The following is a 22,027-nucleotide window of genomic DNA, read 5'->3' on the forward strand; positions in this document are numbered from 1 at the left end:
CTATGCCGCTTGCGCAGTGATAATGAATCAGCTTATTTTGGTTTCTGTAGTCAGATGATAGCAGGTGTGCTTAGAAAAAAATGTCAGTTCCTTCGCAAATACCGCATAGTGTATCAAGAGCTTACAGTGTTGCCCAAGCGCATTGTAAGAATACGATCACGATCTAAATTTCCAGCAATATTAACGGTTACCGGGGTACTCTTGGGATATCCGTGGGGGAAAGGGGTTGATGGGCGGGGGGGAGGGGGCAATGTCCGCTGACTTCAAGGAAGTCACACCTAAACACGAAGCTCCACGAGCTTCCCTTCTTCATGCGTTAAGCTCAAAATGAAAGTGACGTATTTATACAAAAAACAAACACCTGTACAAAACAAATGCAGGCAAGGGGTAACTGTCATAAGTGGTACTATCAATCATGATGAAAATTATCTGAAAACCAATATTCTCTGCAGTATCACTGAAGTCATGTGGAAAGATCGTGGGGTCTGTTAACTCTGATCGACTGCCTCTTCATTTAACGCACTAAGATTGCAGCACGAAAGTTGAATGTATCTTGTTTCAAATCATTCCAGCTGAGGAAAAATTCAAGCTTCCATTGGAAAAGTGAATGCTATGGGTCAGAATCAAGAACTCTAGCTCGTACACCAGTGAGATAGTGATAGGTGCTTGCTTCTAAATCCGTAAGGTGGTAGAGGAAGACTTATATGCTCTTTTGTGGGATTTTCTTACTCGGACGGACCTTGAAACATAAATTATATTTGGAGGGTACTGGGCATAAAGTAAAACTCGTGGATGCAAAAAACTTGGAAGACCATTTGATGAAAGATCAAATAAGTTAAAAGACGAAAGTAGGAATCCTGTGTGTTTTTCCAGATTATGTTGGATTAATGGATCTGTGAAAGTCCATGGGGCTATGTGCACTAAGGTTATCGTACGTGTTCGCCTCTGAGAAAAAATTAAAGACTGGAAAGACAAGAGAGCAATCGTAAAAAAAACTGTGACGCTACTGTCGACCGATGCCGTGTCATCCTTAGCTGTACATCATCGGACTAAGTATGCTGGTTCTTAAGGTGGTTTTACAGAACCAAATGTAATGAGGCAACGCATGACGTCATACTGGCAAATAGCGCTTACGTACTTCAATGAAATGTGCACAATAGCATTAACAGGCCCTGATAACACTTTAAATACTGTAACACTTGTGTTTTCGTTGCGTCGGGTAAATTACATGCGTAGAATTTACTAAAGACTGGAGCCATCAAAGTCTACAACAGAATCTGTGTACGGAACGTCCAACACTGCGGCTGTGAATATGCTTCAGTTCTTTTCAGCGCAGCGAGAGGCGCTGATTCCGATTGTCCGACTCCTGTAAGCAGCTCAACGTAGCTGTCGGCTGAAGACCCAGCGAAGGCAAGTTCGCTGTTCCTCCGACGTCAGGACTTCGCCACGTTACCAGCAGGAGCTGCAGGTGTCACAGGTGCAGGCGTATCCAGGCAGAGGGCGTCGTGCAGGCTCGTGTCGGCGACAAGGTGCAGCGACCTGTAGAAGTCCATACCAGTTAATAAGTAGTTCACGTTTACATACGGAAGAGCAGGACTATCAACACAGACAGTAAACGACTAATGTTACCACGCCAAAAACTATATCCATTCGTCCTAACAGCGTGTAACATCTAGCGACCCACTGCAGCATATTGCGTTCACTTTGGATTATATTACACATTATTTATGTTATGTGAGGCATCAATGTCCAGACATTCGAGATACAATCAACGCTATTGGACTAGATTGTGGGCACATTTCTTCACGCTTATCGAATTCCATTAGGTCAACTTCAAATATGTTCAATGAATTCCAAATTCGAGAGCTTTTTTCCTGGACGGGAGCGAACAAAGTTTAATGTCGTGCTACATTTGACGCAAATGGACGTGTAACCTAGTTCTTTTTAGAGTGTTCATTATAAATCGGTTCGGAAAGATTCAAGGAAAGATTACTTTATGTGGCTACGAAGGCTTTCCCAGCGTAATAATCGATAATATTCTTCTCGGGTACGCAGCCGGATCATAACGTCTTCATGACACAATATTTCCGCGGTCCATCTGGCCGCCATCTTCAGGTGAGAGTGCCGGTGCACGAACTCGCCGGAACTGACTTCTTAGCGCAAGCTGCGGCCCCTATATAGGCCGCAGAAGACCCACAACGCGTGTGCGAGAAGGAGCCGTAACTGCCCTCTAGCGCAGTAAACATACCGCGCCGCCAGAGGTGGAAATAGGCGAAATCGAGATATCGCTGTCAAAAATTAAAAAAAATTTTTATTCCGACGATCGAAACACAGGCCGTTGTTTTTTGATGTCAGATAACACCATGTCCCAAGTCTTACTTAAAACATAGCCCTTGTCTCTATTAATAAGATTGTCAGATAAACGAATCTCTATGGATTCTTTTAAAACACAGTCCCAATAGCGAGATGCAGGGGCAACCATTTGTGTCTTGTCATAGAGCATTCTGTGTCCCTCGGTGAGACAGTGCTCCGCCACTGCAGATTTCTCAGGTTGAAGCAGCCGTGTGTGCCGCTGATGCTCAACACATCGGTCCTGAATGGTCCGGATTGTCTGCCCAATATAAGCCTTCCCACAGTGGCAAGGGATCTTGTACACACCGGGCTTCCTCAAGCCCAAGTCATCCTTTACAGAGCCAAGGAGCGCTCTAATCTTGGCTGGCGGACGAAAAATACTTTTGATATGGTATCTTTTCAGAATTCTTCCTATCTTCGAGGAAATGCTCCCAGCAAAAGGCAGAAAAGCCACCGATTTGCAGGTATCTTCTCGTGGTTCAGGCGAAGATCCATACTGGAAAGCACGACGGATCTGTTTATCTGTATAGCCATTCTGCTTGAACACAACCTTAAGATGGTCCAATTCTTGTGTCAAGCTTTCTCCATCTGAAATGGCATAAGCTCTTCTCGCCAATGTCCGCAGGACCCCCGTACGCTGGAACGATGGATGACAGCTAGAAGCATGCAGGTAACGGTCCGTGTGCGTAGGCTTTCGATAAACACTGTGTCCCAGTGTCCCATCATCCTTTCTGTACACCAGAACATCCAGAAACGGAAGCTTCCCATCACTTTCCACCTCCATGGTAAACTTGGTGCTAGGATGCAGGGAATTAAAATGATCTAGGAGGCGGTCAAGAGCTTCTCTCCCATGAGGCCAAATATTGTGTCATGAAGACGTTATGATCCGGCTGCATACCCGAGAAGAATATTATCAAGATTACTTTATGCTTCAAGTTGGAATATAAGGCAGACATAATTTTTTTGGGGTCGAAGTTCTGCCTTTGATTCCTTCCGCCACTGGTAAACTTGGACAGCACGCGATGTTACACAGGTGAAATCCGTCACTTCCTTCTCAGGATAACTTTTGAAGCAATCGAAGAAAATGCTCTTCAACCTGTCCATTATAACCGCCTTGCAAGTCATGTTACACTATGGAAACTAAGTATGCATTGCAGTGTACTGCATTCATGAACCTAGCCTGGATTTACCAAGCGGTTGCCGCCGCTCTAAATCGCTATACGTCACACAGATGCATCTACATTTGCTTTAAACGCATACTCATCGTGTTTCCATTTTTTGTGTGTAGCGAACTAATATAACATTAGTACAATAATAAAAATAATATAAATGTCACACTATACCTCTTACTGTAATGCTGTCATTGGAGGCGATCGACGGTATGACGGAAATTTTCGCCAGAAAAGACTCTGACGAAAACACTTCATGGTACTCATCAGCAGCCACCACTCGCAATTCTCGCCACCGGCCTTAGCTATCTGAATAATTTCTTTTATCTCATCATACATTTCTCCAATCTCTTAAACATCTGTGGAGCTACATTCATGCTCATAAATTGAGGATAACTGCGGCATGTGGTGGCACTACTCATAACTGGCGCTAATAGCATAGGCACATAGGGAACACACACGACGCTGTTGGTCCACGATATTGGTGATAAGTTGAGAAAACCGTCCCGAAACACATGTGCTGCAAAACGCCACTATTTCATGCGCATGTACCCTGACATCAATATGGGATATGATCACCATGCACACGTACACAGGCCGCACAATGGGTTGGCATACTCTGGATCAGGTGTTCAAGCAGCTGCTGGGGTATAGCCTCCAATTCTTGCACCAGTGCCTGTCGGAGCTCCTGACGTGTCCTAGGAGTTCGAAGACGTGCAACGATACGTCGACCGAGAGCATCCCAGACGTGCTCGATGGGTTTTAGGTCTGGAGAACAGGCAGGCCACTCCATTCGCCTGATATCTTCTGTTTGAAGGTACTCCTCCACGATGGCAGCTCATTGGGGCCGTGTGTTATCATCCATTAGGAGGAAGGTGGGACCCACTGCACCCCTGAAAAGGTGAACATACTGGTGCAAAATGATGTCCCGATACACATGACCTGTTATAGTTCATCTGCAGGGTTGTATGTGCACCGATCATAATCCCACTCGACACCATCAAACCACGACCTCCATACGGGTCCCTCTCAAGGACATTAAGGGGTTGGTATCTGATTCCTGGTTCACGCCAGATGAAAATCCTGCAGGAATCACTGTTCAGACTACACCTGGACTCGTCCGTGAACATAACCTGGGACAACTGTCCGATGACCATATACTATGTTCTTGACATCAGGTTTTACAGACTCTCCTGTGACCAGGGGTCAGTGGATAGCACCTTGCAAGTCTCCGAGTGAATAAACTACGTCTGTTCACTCGTCTGTAGACTGTGTGTCTGGAGGCAACCGTTCCAGTGGCAGCGGCAAGGTCCCGAGCAAGGCTACCTGCGATACTCCGTGGCCGTCTGCAGGTACTGATGGTGAGATATCGGTCTTCTTGTGGTGTTGTACACAGTGGACGTCCCGTACTGTAGCGCCTGGACACGTTTCCTGTCTGCAGGAATCGTTGCCATAATCTTGAGATCACACTTTGTGGCACACAGAGGGCCCATGCTACGACCTGCTGTGTTTGACCAGCCTCCAGTCCCCCTAGTATTCTACCCCTCGTAACGTCATCAATATCTGTTCTTTGAGCCATTTTCAACACACAGTCAGCATTAGCACGTCTGATAACGTCTGCACACTTACTCGCTGCACCGTACTCTGACATGCACCAACACACCTCTGCGCATGTGGACTGCTGCCAGCGCCACCGTGCGACGACTGCAGGTCAAATGCACTGCATGGTCATATCCCGAGGTGATTTAAACCCGCAAACTACCAACCGGAGCGTTGTTTCACCAAGTATCAGTATCATCCTTAATTAATGAGCATGAGTGTAGTTGGCGTATGAACTTGTACTACTGTGGTGGGTGTTTGCTTTGTATACAGGGTGTTACAAAAAGGTACGGCCAAACTTTCAGGAAACATTCCTCACACATAAATAAAGAAAAGATGTTATGTGGACATGTGTCCGGAAACGCTTAATTTCCATGTTAGAGCTCATTTTAGTTTCGTCAGTATGTACTGTACTTCCTCGATTCACCGCCAGTTGGCCCAATTGAAGGAAGGTAATGTTGAATTCGGTGCTTGTGTTGAAATGCGACTCATTGCTCTACAGTACTAGCATCAAGCACATCAGTACGTAGCATCAACAGGTTAGTGTTCATCACGATCGTGGTTTTGCAATCAGTGCAATGTTTACAAATGCGGAGTTGGCAGATGCCCATTTGATGTATGGATTAGCACGGGGCAATAGCCGTGGCGAGGTACGTTTGTATCGAGACAGATTTCCAGAACGAAGGTGTCCCGACAGGAAGACGTTCGAAGCAATTGATCGGCGTCTTAGGGAGCACGGAACATTCCAGCCTATGACTCGCGACTGGGGAAGACCTAGAACGACGAGGACACCTGCAATGGACGAGGCAATTCTTCGTGCAGTTGACGATAACCCTAATGTCAGCGTCAGAGAAGTTGCTGCTGTACATGGTAACGTTGATCACGTCACTGGATGGAGAGTGCTACGGGAGAACCAGTTGTTTCCGTACCAAGTACAGCGTGTGCAGGCACTATCAGCAGCTGATTGGCGTCCACGGGTACACTTCTGCGAATGGTTCATCCAACAATGTGTCAATCCTCATTTCAGTGCAAATGTTCTCATTACGGATGAGGCTTCATTCCAACGTGATCAAATTGTAAATTTTCACAATCAACATGTGTGGGCTGACGAGAATCCGCACGCAATTGTGCAATCACGTCAATAACACAGATTTTCAGTGAACGTTTGGGCAGGCATTGTTGGTGATGTCTTGATTGGGCCCCGTGTTCTTCCACCTACGCTCAATGGAGCACGTTCTCATGATTTCATACGGGATACTCTACCTGTGCTGCTAGAACATGTGCCTTTACAAGTACGACACAACATGTGGTTCATGCACGATGGAGCTCCTGCACATTTCAGTCGAAGTGCTCGTACGCTTCTCAACAACAGATTCGGTGACCGATGGATTGGTAGAGGCGGACCAATTCCATGGCCTCCACGCTCTCCTGACCTCAACCCTCTTGACTTTCATTTATTTGAAAGCTCTTGTCTACGCAACCCCGGTGCCAAATGTCGAGCCTCTTAAAAAAAATGGCTCTGAGCACTATGGGACTTAACTGCTGAGGTCATCAGTCCCCTAGAACTTAGAACTACTTAAACCTAACTAACCTAAGGACATCACACACATCCATGCCCGAGGCAGGATTCAAACCTGCGACCGTAGCGGTCGCGCGGTTCCAGACTGTAGCGCCTAGAACCGCTCGCGAGCCTCTTCGTGATTGTATTGTGGACGGCTGTGATACAATACGCCATTTTCCAGGGCTGCATCAGCGCATCAGGCATTCCATGCGACGGAGGGTGGATGCATGTATCCTCGCTAACGGAGGACATTTTGAACATTTCCTGTAACAAAGTGTTTGAAGTCACGCTGGTACGTTCTGTTGCTGTGTGTTTCCATTCCATGATTAATGGGATTTGAAGAGAAGTAATCAAATGAGCTGTAACATGGAAAGTAAGCGTTTGCGGACACATATCCACATAACATATTTTCTTTCTTTGTGTGTGAGGAATGTTTCCTGAAAGTTTGGCCGTACCTTTTTGTAACACCCTGTATATCTGGATTACGAAAATGCGTTCACTTTGCTGCTCATAGTAGCTTACCGACCTACTACGTGTTTTCTTATTCATTATTAGGCTACTGCGGCATTACCTCTATTGGATTTTTTATTTATAATCATTAAAGCACGTATAATGTTGTTCTTTTACAGACTGTTCACGACCTCCGTCGACACATTTCACATAATACTCGCATCCACATACTTACGGGATGCACACGAAATAGCGGGCGTTGCTGTGTGCGCTTACCGCAGGACACTGTTCCAGAAGAGAGGCCTCGCGGGGAGAACCACGCGGTTCTGGCGGCGGCGCAGTGCTGCCACCATCTCTGACGCAACCTGTTCGTCACTCAGCTCGGGAATTCTGGAACACAGTAAACACTTTTGGTAAGGAAGTTCTCCGAAACATGTACAGGTACCAAAACAAGAAAAAGTTGTGCTTGCTCAAGGCAAACCACATTTCCTTATTACACTACTGGTCTTTAAAATTGCTACACCAAGAAGAAATGCAGATGATAAACGAGTATTCATTGGACAAATATACTATACTAGAACTGACATGTGATTACATTTTCTCGCAATTTGGGTGCATAGATCCTGAGAAATCAGTACCCACAACAACCACCTCTGGCCGTAATAACGGGCTTGATACGCCTGGGTATTGTGTCAAACAGAGCTTGGATGGCGTGTACATGTACAGCTGCCCATGCAGCTTCAACACGATACCACAGCTAATCAAGAATAGTGAGTGCCGTATTATGACGGCCAGTTGCTCGACCACCATTGACCAGACGTTTTCAATTAGTGAGAGATCTGGAGAATGTGCTGGCCAGGGCAGCAGTCGAACATTTTCTGTATCCAGAAACGCCCGTACAGGACCTGCAACATACGGTCGTGCATTATCCTGCTGAAATGTAGGGTTTCGCAGGGATCGAATGAAGGGTAGAGCCACGGGTCGTAACGCTTCGGAAATGTAACGTCCACTGTTCAAAGTGCCGTCAATGCGAACAAGAGGTGACCGAGACGTGTAACCAATGGCACCCCATACCATTACGCCGGGTGATACGCCAGTATGGCGATGACCAATACACGCTTCCAATGTGCGTTCAGCGCGATGACGCCAATCACGGATGCGACCATCATGATGCTGTAAACAGAACCTGGATTCATCCGAAAAAATGACGTCTTACCATTCGTGCACCCAGGTTCGTCGTTGTGTACACCATCGCAGGCGCTCCTGTCTGTGGTGCAGCGTCAAGGGTAACCGCAGTCATGGTCTCCGAGCTGATAGTCCACGCTGCTGCAAACGTCGTCGAACTGTTCGTGCAGATGGTTGTTGTCTTGCAAACGTCCCCATCTCTTGACTCAGGGATCGACACGTGGCTGCACGATCCGCTACAGCCATGCGGATAAGATGCCCGTCATCTCGACAGCTAGTGATACGAGGCCGTTGGGATCCAGCACGGCGTTCCGTATTACCCTCTTGAACTCATCGATTCCATATCCTGCTAACAGTCATTGGATCTCGACCAACGTGAGCTGCAATGTCGCTATACGATATACCGCAATCGCGATAGGCTACAGTTTGACCTTTATCAAAGTCGGAAACGTGATGGTACGCATTTCTCCTCCTTAAACGAAGCATCACAACAACGTTTCACCAGGCAACGCCGGTCAACTGCTGTTCGTGTATGAGAAATCGGTTGGAAACTTTCCTTATGTCAGCACTTTGTAGGTGTCGCCACCGGCGCCAACCTTATGTGGAAGCTCTGAAAAGCTAATCATTTGCATATCACTGCATCTTCTTCCTGTCGGTTAAATTTCGCGTCTGTAGCACGTCATCTTCGCGGTGTAGCAATTTTAATGGTCATTATTGTATATAACAACCATTTGTTTGTTGGCACTGACTTCCGAAGATACAAAGAGTTAACGAACTCCAATTGCGTGACTCAACGACACACTGCAGCTCACCGGTTTCGGAAGGGGTTCAGAACGTTAGTGCAAGGCCTGTGTTCCCGAGAATAGCACATTGCCACCGCTTTACTCCTGGACGGGGTTCCAGTGCTGTAAATTCTAACCACCATATCGTTTCAAGCAAGATACTTACAGTCCTCCAGTAGAGTCACCACGGAACAGCAGTTTAACGACATTTGTCAGAGAAGAGAATGTGAGGTACAGTGATATTAAAACACTATATTGGAGTTTTACCTAGATAGTGATTGCACAGAGACTTTGCAGAGACGTTGGAGTACGTGTCGAAGTCTCCATAGCTGTCAGCTATGCTGTTCCAATCACACATTTGGATTGCATATACAATTACGACTTTAATGGTAGTAGGCACGGGGCTGCACACCAATACATGAATTTAATACGTTCAGTTGTACGTTAAAAGTAATTTTCTCAAGATATATGTAACCACAGATGGCTTGACCGAGTACATGGCTCTAAAATAGTGAGGACGGAGAAATTCTGAGTTCACCAATCATTTAATTCATAAATTCATGCATAGACTTGCAGACAAAGGATACAGTGGCCGTTGGTTTCAAAAATCCACGCCAAGGTGACGTTTGCAGGGAGAGACCAACTTCTCCGACTGCCAGACGCCTGACGCCACCCCAGTAACGCCAACCTGTGTGTGGGAGGGCCGAACAGTCCCTCTGCTGAAAATCTAAGCGACTATCGGCATTTCCGCCCTCGCTCACGTTGGCAGCAGGGATTTTTTGCTGTCAGAAAAAGCATATGGTGTGCGAGGACCCAAGATTACAAAACTACTGACAAGGGGAACCCACTTCGTTGGTACCACCGATTTACTTCAAAGTTTATACTCCTTCAGTAGGCCATTAAAACGACATAATGTGCAAGAAGCAAGGTGCACTACTCTGGCAATTCCGAGAAAAACGGAAGAGAAAGTTTACGCGTCTGTTATGTATCTGATAGACGTGTGCGAAGACATGGCTCATAAGCAGCCATGTCGTCATGTGGTTAGCGTTCGCGCGTAGCGAGAGTGTTGACGACGAGGCGGCAGTTCGAATTGCAGCAACACTTATTTTTCAGTCTATATTTCTTTCATTACTGGTCACATTATTTAATTTATATGATATTTGAGAGGTAATATAATGGGAAAAAAACCATGTGCATTTTCATGAAGTTGTAGTGAATTTCAAATGTTAGTTGACTATTTACCAATTTTAATTAAATTTTCAAGGACGAGGGACAGGCTTGGAAAATCCAAGTCACATAGTCAAACCTCGATAAATAATGATGCGAATGAGGAAAGTGACAATGTGCCAGACCACAAAAGTAATGTACAGTTACTTGTTCGGATGTGCTCTCGACAGCATACGTTGCACGAAGGCGTTTGCCATAACAGAGATGGAAAACATCAATTGAAACGGCATCCACTACATCGAATGAATGCAGTTTTCCCACATTTAGAGGTAATGTTCAGAGTTTCTAACGGAAAACACACCTCGTTGACGTTTTGAAAAATTCTCTTTCTTCCGATAGTTTGGATGCAAACCATGTATGACCAGTGATGAAAAAACTACAGATTAAAAACTAAGTTTGAATGCGAGTCGTAACGCCGCCTCATACAGGTTCGGCTTACGCACCTCGAACGCTAACCACTTAGCCACCATCAACTCAAACGTCTCGCAATAAGCACAGATACATACGCCACATAATAGATGCGTAAAACTTCTCTTGCGATTTGCTCGGAATTGTCAGAGTAATGAGCCGGCCGGAGTGGCCGTGCGGTTCTAGGCGCTACAGTCTGGAACCGCGTGGCCACTACGGTCGCAAGTTCGAATCCTGCCTCGGGCATGGATATGTGTGATGTCCTTGGGTTAGTTAGGTTTAAGTAGTTCTAAGTTCTAGGGGACTGATGACCACAGCAGTTAAGTCCCATAGTGCTCAGAGCCATTTGAACCATTTTGTCAGAGTAATGCACCTTGCTACTTGCACATTATGTCGTGTTAATGGCCTACTAGAGGTGGACAAAGTTTGAAGTAAATAAGTGATCCCAACGTCGTTGCCTTCCCTTGTGAGAGTCACGCTCTAGCCATCAGATCGTGGCAGTGCTTCGTAGGGTCAGTAAGTGGCAGTACATTGTGGCTTTATTTCGTGACCAGCAGTCGTGCAGCAGTATACGCCATTTTACATTGTATGTCTCGCTTTCCACCGCCATGGGAGCAACCACCCACCATTAGGCTCAATTTTGATTGAGTCGTTCGCGGTAGATTGCTCATAGCAAAACCGACTGTATTTAAGATGTAAATATTCTGTTAGAACCGCGAGAGTTCAGCCTTCCGATCTGATCAATGTTAATTCGGAGTCTTTGTCGCGCTGCCCCTGTCCGTTGGTCTCAACGTGTTTCAATTCACGGCCCTTTACCATAACTCGTGATTCGAATCCTGGAGATCATCTTTGTTAAGCTCCATCAAAACTCTCTCTAGCGACTGGAATAGTTCTCATTACTTTGTTCATATTTTGTGTCTTTCCATGCGATTGTGGGTTGGCCCACAGCAAGAATGCTGATCGCCTGTGTAGAGTGAAACTGTGGACAGGCTAGTTACCACGTACTTGTATGGTTACTGCCTCTCATTTCAACGTGTTTACGAGAAGATATCTGCTGTTCTTTTAGCTGTCTCTTACTGGTCTGTAGTCTCCTCCTGTTCTCTTCATTATCCAGTTAATTTCCATCAGCAGTCGATATCCCTGCAGTTGTCCGCCCCCCGGTAGATGAATGGTCAGCGTGACGGATTGTCAGTCCTCTGGGCCCGGGTTCGATTCTCGGCTGGGTCGGGGCATTTTCTCCGCCCAGGGACTGAGTGTTGTGCTGTCATCATCATTCTATCATCCTCATCGACTGCAGATCGCCGAAGTGGCGTCAAATTGAAAGACCGGCACCCGCCGAACGGCCTGCCGACGGGGGGCCCTAGCCATATTATTAAATAAACAAATAAATCCTTGCAGTACACGAAGAAGAATCCGACGCCATCACGGTCCAGAGAGCTGTAGATCGTCAGGTGAGGTCACTCTAATACGATAGTAGAGGGAACGGTGACAGGCAGAACTCATTTATTTCCTTCATTTAGATCCCCCCAAAGCCAAAAGAAACGTCCAAGCTACAAGTAGCCCACGAGATTGTAGCCTGACGATGTTGTCTTTATGCCTCGATATTTCGACTATCAACCAAGCAACAGTCATTAAGTGAATTTTATGACTGCTGATTACTATAGTGGTGCGCAAGTAAGCAGATGGCTATGTAATGCGCTCGACATATGGATTATACTCTGCGGAGTCGCCAGCGTCCTCTCTGCCTGACCATCCCACACGCTACAACCACTGTCTATCCTTGAAACTGGCAACGCTGGGGTAAACACCATATTAGGCCACTGTTTCTGCTTCTGAATCTCTCTATAAATATTTATACGCTTTGAAAACTAACACTGTCGGTAGTGAATGAAATTCCTGGAATGCATCCTTTATGCCATCCACAATGGACACTATAGTGGATAAGTACCTTCACCACACCTAAACTGGCAGTAAAAACAACGTTAAACATTCAACATTCAACTGAAGTACGCAATACAGTCAACACAACAGAATGTTGCTACAAGAAAAAAATCTGAAATAAGCATAAGTAGAGCAATGATAGCTTTCAATGACTTTGTAAGTAAAATTTTCCCCATCGATCTGACTAAAATCCTTGAGAGATGTTGGTCTTATGTAGAATCAGCAAGCGATCGTAATCAACTATTCTGTCACAGTGACCATCGTGGCACCAAAACGGAAGATGATAGATCAAAATACTGAACTCGGTCTTTCGAAATTGTTTCCGAGTGCAAGATTGTAATGTGATCCGTTCTTCCGATCATCGTATGAACGTGGATATGGGAGGTATTGAGATGGTGATCGTGGAAAAGAAAAGCGAAGCATCAGGACCAGATGAGATACCTGTAAGATTCTATGGAAACGGTTCGAAAATTCCACTTCTCATAGCAGTTTATTGTTGGGGTTTAGGGAGTAACGAAGGGTACACAGTGACCGGAAAAAAGCACGGGTCATTCCCGTTTTCAAGAAGAGTCTTAGGACAGGCGCACATAATTATAAGGCTATATCACTGACAACAATCTGTTGTAGAATTATGGATCACGTCTCACGTTTAAGAATTACAACGTTTTTGTAGAACGAAAAACTTCTCTACCAAAATTAACATTGACTCCGCAAGTATAGAGCTAGCGGAACTCAGCTGTCTTTGTTTCTCCATGAGATACACAGTGCTGCAGGCTTCGGTGCTCAGGTCGATGTCGTGTTCCTTGACTTCAGGAAAGCATTAAACACCGTCCCGCATTGCCGTTTACCGAAAAAAATACGGACCAGATTTGCGACTGGGTTCAAGACTTCCTTGCAAGCAGAACTCAACACGCCGCTCTTAATGGGAACAAAATCGAAAAATGGAAAGGTACTTTCACGAATATCCGGAGGAGGTGTGATGGGACCGTTATTGTTTACAGTGTATGTAACTGATGTAGTAAAAACGTCGGAAGTTCCGGAAGCTCCATAGGCTATTCTCAAATTATGCGTTTATCTACAAAAAGATAGCAACGCCAGAAGACTATAGCTATGCGCAGAAGGGTCTGCAGAGGGTAAATGAATGATAACCGGACTGACAGTCGACCCTGAAGTAAGTAAGTGTAACATATTGCGCATACATAGAAGAAGAAATGTACTATCGCACAACAACACTATTGATGACAAATTGCTGACCACATAAACAACTAGTTGGATACGCGGATGACGGACTGAGAGTCTTAGGACGAATCTTAAAGAAATGTAACTCATCCACAAAATAAGTGTCTTACAAAACACCTGTTCGATCAATTCTTGAACACTGCTATTCACTCCGTGACTCTTGTTGGCAGGATTAATACACCGAAGAGCCAAATAAACTGGTACTTCTGCCTAATATTATGTAGGGCCCCCTCGAGCACACAGAAGTGCCGCAACACGACGTGGCATGGACTCCACTAATGCCTGAAGTAGTGCTGGAGGGAATTGACACTATGAATCCTGCATGGGCGTCCATAAATCCGTAAGAATACGAGGGCATGGAACAGCACGTTGCAAGGCATACCAGATATGCTCAATAATGTTCATGTCTGGAGAATTTGGTGGCCAGCGGAAGTGTTTAAACTCAGAAGAGTGTTCCTGGAGCCACTCTGTACCAATTCTGGACGTGTGGGGTGTCGCATTGTCCTGCTGCAATTTCCCAAGTCTGCCGGAATGCACAATGGACATGAATGGATGCCGGTGATCAGACAGGATACCTATGTACGTATCACCTGTCAGAGTCGATCTAGACGAATCAGGGGTTCCATATCACTCCAACTGCACACGCCCAACTACATTACAGAGCCTCCACCAGCTTGAACAGTCCCCCGCTGACATGCAGGGTCCATGGATTCATGAGGTTGTCTCCATACCCGTACACGTCCATCCGCTCGATACAGTTTGAAACGAGACTCGTCCGATCAGGCAACATGTTTCCAGTCATCAACAGTCCAATGTCGGTGTTGACGAGCTCAGGCGAGGCGTAAAGCTTTGTGTCGTGCAGTCGTCAAGAGTACACGAGTGGGACTTTGGCTTCGAAAGCCCATATCAATGATGTTTCCCTGAATGGTTCGAAGGCTGACACTTGTTGATGGCCCAGATTTGAAATCTGCAGCAATTTGCGGAAGGGTTGCACTTCTTTTACGCTGAATGATTCTCTTCAGTCGTCGTTGGATCCGTTCTTGCATGATCATTTTCCGGCAGCAGCAATGTCGGAGATTTGATGTTTTACCTGGTTCCTAATGTTCGCACTACACTCGTGAAATGGTCGTACGGGAAAATCCCTACTTCATCTCTGCCTCGGAGATGCTGTGTCGCATCGCTCGTGCGCCGACCTTAACACCACTTTCAAACTCATTTAAATCTTGATAACCTGCTATCGTAGCAGCAGTAACTGATCTAACAACTGCGACAGGCACTTCTTGTCGTATATAGGCGTTGCCGACCGGAGCGCCGTATTCTGCCTGTTTACATACCTCTGTAATTGAATACGAATGCCTATACCAGTTTCTTTGGCGCTTCAGTGTAGAAGAGATAGAGAAGATCCAACGAAGAGCAGCGCGTTTCGTCACGGGATCGTTTAGTCGGCAAGACACCTTTACAGAGATGCTCAACAAACTCCAATGGCAGACGCTACAAGAGAATCGTTGTGCATCAAAGAGAGGTTTACTGTGGAAAATGCGAGAAAGTACGTTCCCGGGAAAGTCGGACAACACACTGCTTTCACTCACATTCGTCTCGCGAAATGACCAGTACAAGAAAAGTCGATAAACTAGAGCTAACAGACGGTTCAATCCCGCGTCCGGCCATCCTGATTTAGGTTTTCCGTGATTTCCCTAAATCGCTCCAGGCAAATGCCGGGATGGTTCTTCCTTTCAAAGGGCACGGCCGACTTCCTTCCCCATCCGCCCCTAATCTGATGGGACCGATGACCTCGCTGTCTGGTCTCCTCCACCAAAAACCAACCAACCAACCAACCTATTAGTAAGTTTGAATGTAGTCCACTTTTGACTACGATACCTCTCATTGGTTTATTGTTACTCATCGGCAGTAAATTTAAAGATATCATAGTAGCACTGTACCATCATGCCCTGTTTACAAGTTTTTTTTATTAACAGTGAGTAGTTTGAACAAACTGTTAGTTTTGCCATGTTAGTCCTTTTAGATAGCAAATTATTTTGAGACAGGCTTTCAGGAGGGCTCAGGTCGGCGAAACCGAAAGTCTTATAGTGACATTGAGATGAGACATACAAGTACGTAGTGTGGTCTCACGACGAGGAAGAGTAGTTACCATTTTATCAGCATCTAAATTCAACCTACAAGGATATCCAGTTTACGGCAAAAGCGAAAAAATGATAGTGACAGTCGCCTTTTGTACGGCCAATAAGTTAGCCAGAGCTGAGCACTGTCTCTACACAACATCGTGGCTACGACGAGATCATTTTTGAATTTATTTGTTAAGGAATCTGAATGAATCTGTCCACTTTTCTAGACACGTTAATCAGTTGTAAAATGGATGGGTCGTTTGTCCATTTCGTTCACTGTTAAGCCGACATACACAGATTTGCGTTTGCTGGTGCCCTGCTGTCACAACCCATCTCTAATTATGGGTTTCCTTGACCGTTGGAGGAGCGCGCACATGTTGTGTCCGACGGGGACAACTGTGCGAAGGAGCAGCAACGTCCAGAATCTGTGCTCAAGGAAAATATTCTGCTTCTCAGATATGGACAACTTTAGTTACAAGCGAATATAACTAGTCACAGGATAAAGGCGATAAGGATCTTTCGAAGTGAATGGCGTTCCTCCCGTACATTGGCAGCATATTTCTTCACAATTGGGTCAAATCCAGAGAAAAGTATTCTGTTAAAGTAATTTTTCGAAAATCTACAAAAATGTCTGCCCTTCTCGACTCATTAGAGGGTTATATGCGTTTGCTGAAGGCTGAAGTCTACAGTATATCATGTCAATGTTGCAAAGCCTAACCATGTCATTGTGGGAAAGCTTACGTTGTCCAGATCACGGAAGTAGTGTAGCTAAGTTGGTACGAATGCAGGTGAAACACAGATAGGCAACTAGCACTTTAAACTAAAGGCAACTGTACCACCGGTTAACCATACAGTCTTCAAGATGCTGAAGTTTTAATGATCAATATTCTCCGCATCCTTAGATGTCACAGTGGAGATCTTCAATTGCGTTAAGTGTAAAATGGTGTGAAATTCAAACAGTTTCGCATTCCATCCAGTAACACCTCAGCATCAGGCATCAAGTTTTAATTTATTACTTCTTTACTTCTAACTCTATTCGCAATACACTTTTTAGACAGTGTCCATGTATACCAATGAATTTACCTTCAAAATTGTCATTGTATGACACACAGTTCAGGAGATATGACCTGATAAACATTGCCAGAATCTAAGATATACCAGTTCTGTTTTTGGCTTTTTCATTAGTCGATGGGTGAATAATTCGAAGACAAAAAAGAAACACAATTAGGATTTTGTTTCTTCAGCCATATAGGTTTTGCATGCTTAACGTCAAATACTTAACATATTAAAACTCAATTATAAAGTAATCTGTTGTCAGAATCCGTTTTACACATGGGAGTTCAATTCTTTATAGAACGATGAGCGGGTGGGGGATCGGGGGTGCCACTCCCCCTCTCCCTTATGCTACACACGATGTTTTTCGACTACTGTAGAGGATACAGAAAATAAAGGCACATTATAAATAAAACACCTGTGTCCCCTCGGTACTCGAACACGTTACATCGACTGTACGAGAAAAAGACGCTTCTCGGTGATTACAGAAGCGCAGTTCCTGTGGTTCATAATTTTCAATAGTTTCTCCAGCTTAGTGTCTGTAGGAATTACAGCACGTGTCTCAACCGCTTCATTTGTGCCACAAGCCCCTCAATCTCCCTGTTTTATTATTTGTTATATATTTCAGTTAACAATTTGCAGTGTAAGGCTGCCGTTGTTTAGTTAGCACTATATCCGTAAAGTGTTGGAATAGTTAAAGTATCCAGAAACTGGATGTGTAGTACTGTTGTATTATTGACACACTGGATCTTCTGAACGATATTTAAATTCCATGAATAGATTTCTGCTGTTCAGTTCATGTTTTTGCAAAAATTTGCTCGTTTACACTTATGAATCAAAACATTATGACCATCTGCTTAGCAGCGTGTTTGTCCCCTTTGGAACGCCTTGCAGCAGCGATTCTGCGGGCAAAGGATTCGGCAAGTCTTGGGCAGATTTCCGGAGGTGTATGGCACCAGATGTGTACGCACAAGTCACGCAATCCCCGTAGATGGCGGCAGATGATTTGTGGGTGCACGATAGCGCTCCGAAAGTGTTCTATTGGGTTCAGAACAGGCCAGTTTGGTGATCAAAACATCAACGTGAGTTCATCATCAAGTTTCTCAGAACCCTGTAACACGATTCTGGTCTTCTGACACGAACAGTTATCCTGCTGGAAGATGCCTTCGCCCTTGGGGAAGACATCAAGCATGAAAACGTGCAGACGGCCCGCAGTAATGTTCACGTAGTACACAGCCGTCACGGTGCCTTAGATTACTACCACAGGTCACACGGAAGTCCGAATGTCTACATTTACATCTACATTTATACTCCGCAAGCCACCCAACGGTGTGTGGCGGAGGGCACTTTACGTGCCACTGTCATTACCTCCCTTTCCTGTTCCAGTCGCGTATGGTTCGCGGGAAGAACGACTGCCGGAAAGCCTCCGTGCGTGCTCGAATCTCTCTAATTTTACATTCGTGATCTCATCGGGAGGTATAAGTAGGGGGAAGCAATATATTCGATACCTCATCCAGAAACGCATCCTCTCGAAACCTGGACAACAAGCTACACCGCGATGCAGAGCGCCTCTCTTGCCGAGTCCGCCACTTGAGTTTGCTAAACATCTCCGTAACGCTATCACGCTTACCAAATGACCCTGTGACGAAACGCGCCGCTCTTCTTTGGATCTTCTCTATCTCCTCCGTCAACCCGACCTGGTACGGATCCCACACTGATGAACATTACTCAAGGTATAGGTCGAACGAGTGTTTTGTAAGCCACCTCCTTTGTTGATGGACTACATTTTCTAAGGACTCCCCCAATGAATCTCAACCTGGCACCCGCCTTACCAACAATTAATTTTATATGATCATTCCACTTCAAATCGTTTCGCACGCATACTCCCAGATATTTTACAGAAGTAACTGCTACCAGTGTTCGTTCCGCTATACAATAAAGGATCCTTCTTTCTATGTATTCGCAATACATTACGTTTGTCTATGTTAAGGGGCAGTTGCCACTCCCTGCACCAAGTGCCTATCCGCTGCAGATCTTCCTGCATTTCGCTACAATTTTCTAATGCCGCAACTTCTCTGTATACTACAGCATCATCCGCGAAAAGCCGCATGGAACTTCCGACACTATCTACTAGGTCATTTACATATATTGTGAAAAGCAATGGTCCCATAACACTCCCCTGTGGCACGCCAGAGGTTACTTTAGACGTCTCTCCATTGATAACAACATGCTGTGTTCTGTTTGCTAAAAACTCTTCAATCCAGCCACACAGCTGGTCTGATATTCCGTAGGCTCATACTTTGTTTATCAGGCGACAGTGCGGAACTGTATCGAACGCCTTCCGGAAGTCAAGGAAAGTGTGCATCTACCTGGGAGCCTGTATCTAATATTTTCTGGGTCTCATGAACAAATGAATGTCTCCATAGCATAAAACGACCGCAACCGGCCTCCGCCGTGACGTAGTATATTTTTCGAGGAACCATTCGTCTGGATGACACGTATCCAAATGCGCCCATTGGCATGGTGTAACAAGAAATGTGATTCATGCGACAGCACACCACATTCCCACTGATCCACTGTGCAATATCGATGACCTGGCGAGGTGACGCAGTGATTAGCGCATTGGATTCGCATTCGGGAGTACAACGGTTGAAACCCACGTCCGGCCACCGCGATTTAGGTTTTGCGTGATTTCCCTAAACTGCTTCAGGCAAATACCGGGATGGTTCCTGTTAAAGGGCACGGCCGACTTCCTTCCCTAATTCGATGGGGCCGATGACCTCGGTGTTAGCACATCCGCCAAATCGACCAACAATCTCGGTCGTAACTGACGATGTTGGGTCTACGTGACGTAACTTATGGTTCATTTGCTGTAGAATCTATTTTCAGTAATGTGAGCTGGACGGTGTGCTCTGAAACACTTCTGCCTGCACCAGGATTGTACTCTGTTGTCAGATCTCGCACGCTATCCTACTTTAGAGAGCGGATCTGTTATGAGGCTTAGACGTATAACACCTTGTCGCCTACTCAGGGCTTCATCGTCCTTCAACCACTTTGCGTAGATGCTTACGATAATAGCACACTACTATCGGATCATCTTCGCAATTTCCGAAATCCTCGACCTTAGATCCCAGGCTATAAGAATATGTCCTCAGTCAAAATTACATGTCAGAGGTTTTCTCTAATTCCGGTTGGTATAATCGCTAGAATGATTCGCCATTCGTCTCAGCCCCGCTTACATACTCTCACTACCGTGTCAAGTTCCCGCAAAGCCACCAAGCAGGTTTTATGATTAATAACAATATAAACTGACAGCAGTAATAAATGCTTTCATAGCAAGTGATAGCTGAACAGTATGATTTTCGATGAATATCAGCACACTTTGGAGCATAAGCTACTTCTTCAACTACAAGAAGAGACAGGTTAGAGGTTTAGAGCGACATTCACTAAGGCATCACGATATATTTAATAGAGGACAATAGAGAAGCGAAGTTTTTGAGCCAGACTAAAATTAGAAACTGAAAGATTATTGTGGTCTAGTTTAGTAGACATGCCCGAATGAAAAGTAGAAAATGAAACAGTGGAAGTCCTAAAACCAGTCAAAGGTCTGGCGACTAACAATGTGTAACCTCGTTATAAGATTTACCGTAACAAAGTACACATGGTAGCGACTATAGAAGTGAAACAACTTGGAGTTCTTTCTGTCTCCAGACGGTAGAGCGAGACGTCCACACTATTTGCTGTTCCCTATGGACTGAGTGTATGGTGACACATTACTAGCTTATTACCGTCTTCTCAGTAAAGCTGGATTAATACTAATTCACCGACAGATCAATGGTGCTGATGGCATCCACCCACACAAACCGCTATTGATAGTACATTATAAAATAACTTTACTCTTAAGATAAATGGTCTGGTAGCGCCTAGAATAACTCATTTGTAAGCTACTTTTCTCGCTCTGGAACATGTCGATGGAATATTTTTCTTTCTTCATTATCTCTAGTTGTACAAACAAAAGCCACTGTGAAATGTTTACTTACGAGAGAGGCAGTCTGCTGTTGGAGAAGTGGTACTGATAGGCGCAGGTCAAACTCACTCCCGTGCCCTGCAGCTGTTCAGACAGCGCTTCCACCAAACCTGTCGACAGAACAAATTTCACCCGACACTTATTATGTCTCTCTCGCATCGCTATCAAACAACGTTACCTAACAGTATTGGTTAAAAACAGTCTTGGTTACAATTTTATTTTTTTTATTTTTCAACTACGCGGTTCGTCTTATTTAGGCATCTTCAGGTTGTCTTAATTTGGTATTTCTTAGAAGGATCCTTTAGTCATTGTAGCCAAAAGGCATCGTCGAATATATCAGGCTAACATCGCCTTCGTTTCTAAGAAATGCCAAATCAAGATAACCTGAAGATGCCCAAATAAGGCGAAACGAGTAGTTGAAAAATGAAAAACTTAAATTGCAACCAAGACTGTTTTTAACCAATACTGTTAAGCACAGGTTTGCTGTATGCCACGTATGGATTGGAAGAATTTTTATCTAATAGTTTAAACATCTTTCTACATCTACATCTACATTTATACTCCGCAAGCCACCCAACGGTATGTGGCGGAGGGCACTTTACGTGCCACTGTCATTACCTCCCTTTCCTGTTCCAGTCGCGTATGGTTCGCGGGAAGAACGACTGTCTGAAAGCCTCCGTGCGCGCTCGAATCTCTCTAATTTTACATTCGTGACCTCCTCGGGAGGTATAAGTAGGGGGAAGCAATATATTCGATACCTCATCCAGAAACGCACCCTCTCGAAACCTGGCGAGCAAGCTACACCGCGATGCAGGGCGCCTCTCTTGCAGAGTCTGCCACTTGAGTTTGTTCAACATCTCCGTAACGCTATCACGGTTACCAATTAACTCTGTGACGAAACGCGCCGCTCT

General features: G+C 45.2%; 1 protein-coding gene across 1 annotated transcript in view; it reads right to left on the reverse strand.

The window, feature by feature from the left end:
* Nucleotides 1-369: 369 nt before the first annotated feature.
* The window catches only part of LOC126414895 (uncharacterized), a 347,263-nt gene continuing 325,605 nt past the window's right edge, over nucleotides 370-22,027 (reverse strand). The window contains exons 6-8 of the mRNA XM_050083387.1: nucleotides 21,130-21,226; nucleotides 7,408-7,521; nucleotides 370-1,539 (exon numbers count right to left, since the gene is read on the reverse strand). Coding sequence (XP_049939344.1) covers nucleotides 1,434-1,539; nucleotides 7,408-7,521; nucleotides 21,130-21,226 — 317 coding nt within the window. The 3' untranslated portion in view covers nucleotides 370-1,433. The remainder of the gene's footprint in view (nucleotides 1,540-7,407; nucleotides 7,522-21,129; nucleotides 21,227-22,027) is intronic.

Source organism: Schistocerca serialis, chromosome 1, assembly GCF_023864345.2.
Source record: "Schistocerca serialis cubense isolate TAMUIC-IGC-003099 chromosome 1, iqSchSeri2.2, whole genome shotgun sequence".
Lineage (NCBI taxonomy): Eukaryota > Metazoa > Arthropoda > Insecta > Orthoptera > Acrididae > Schistocerca > Schistocerca serialis.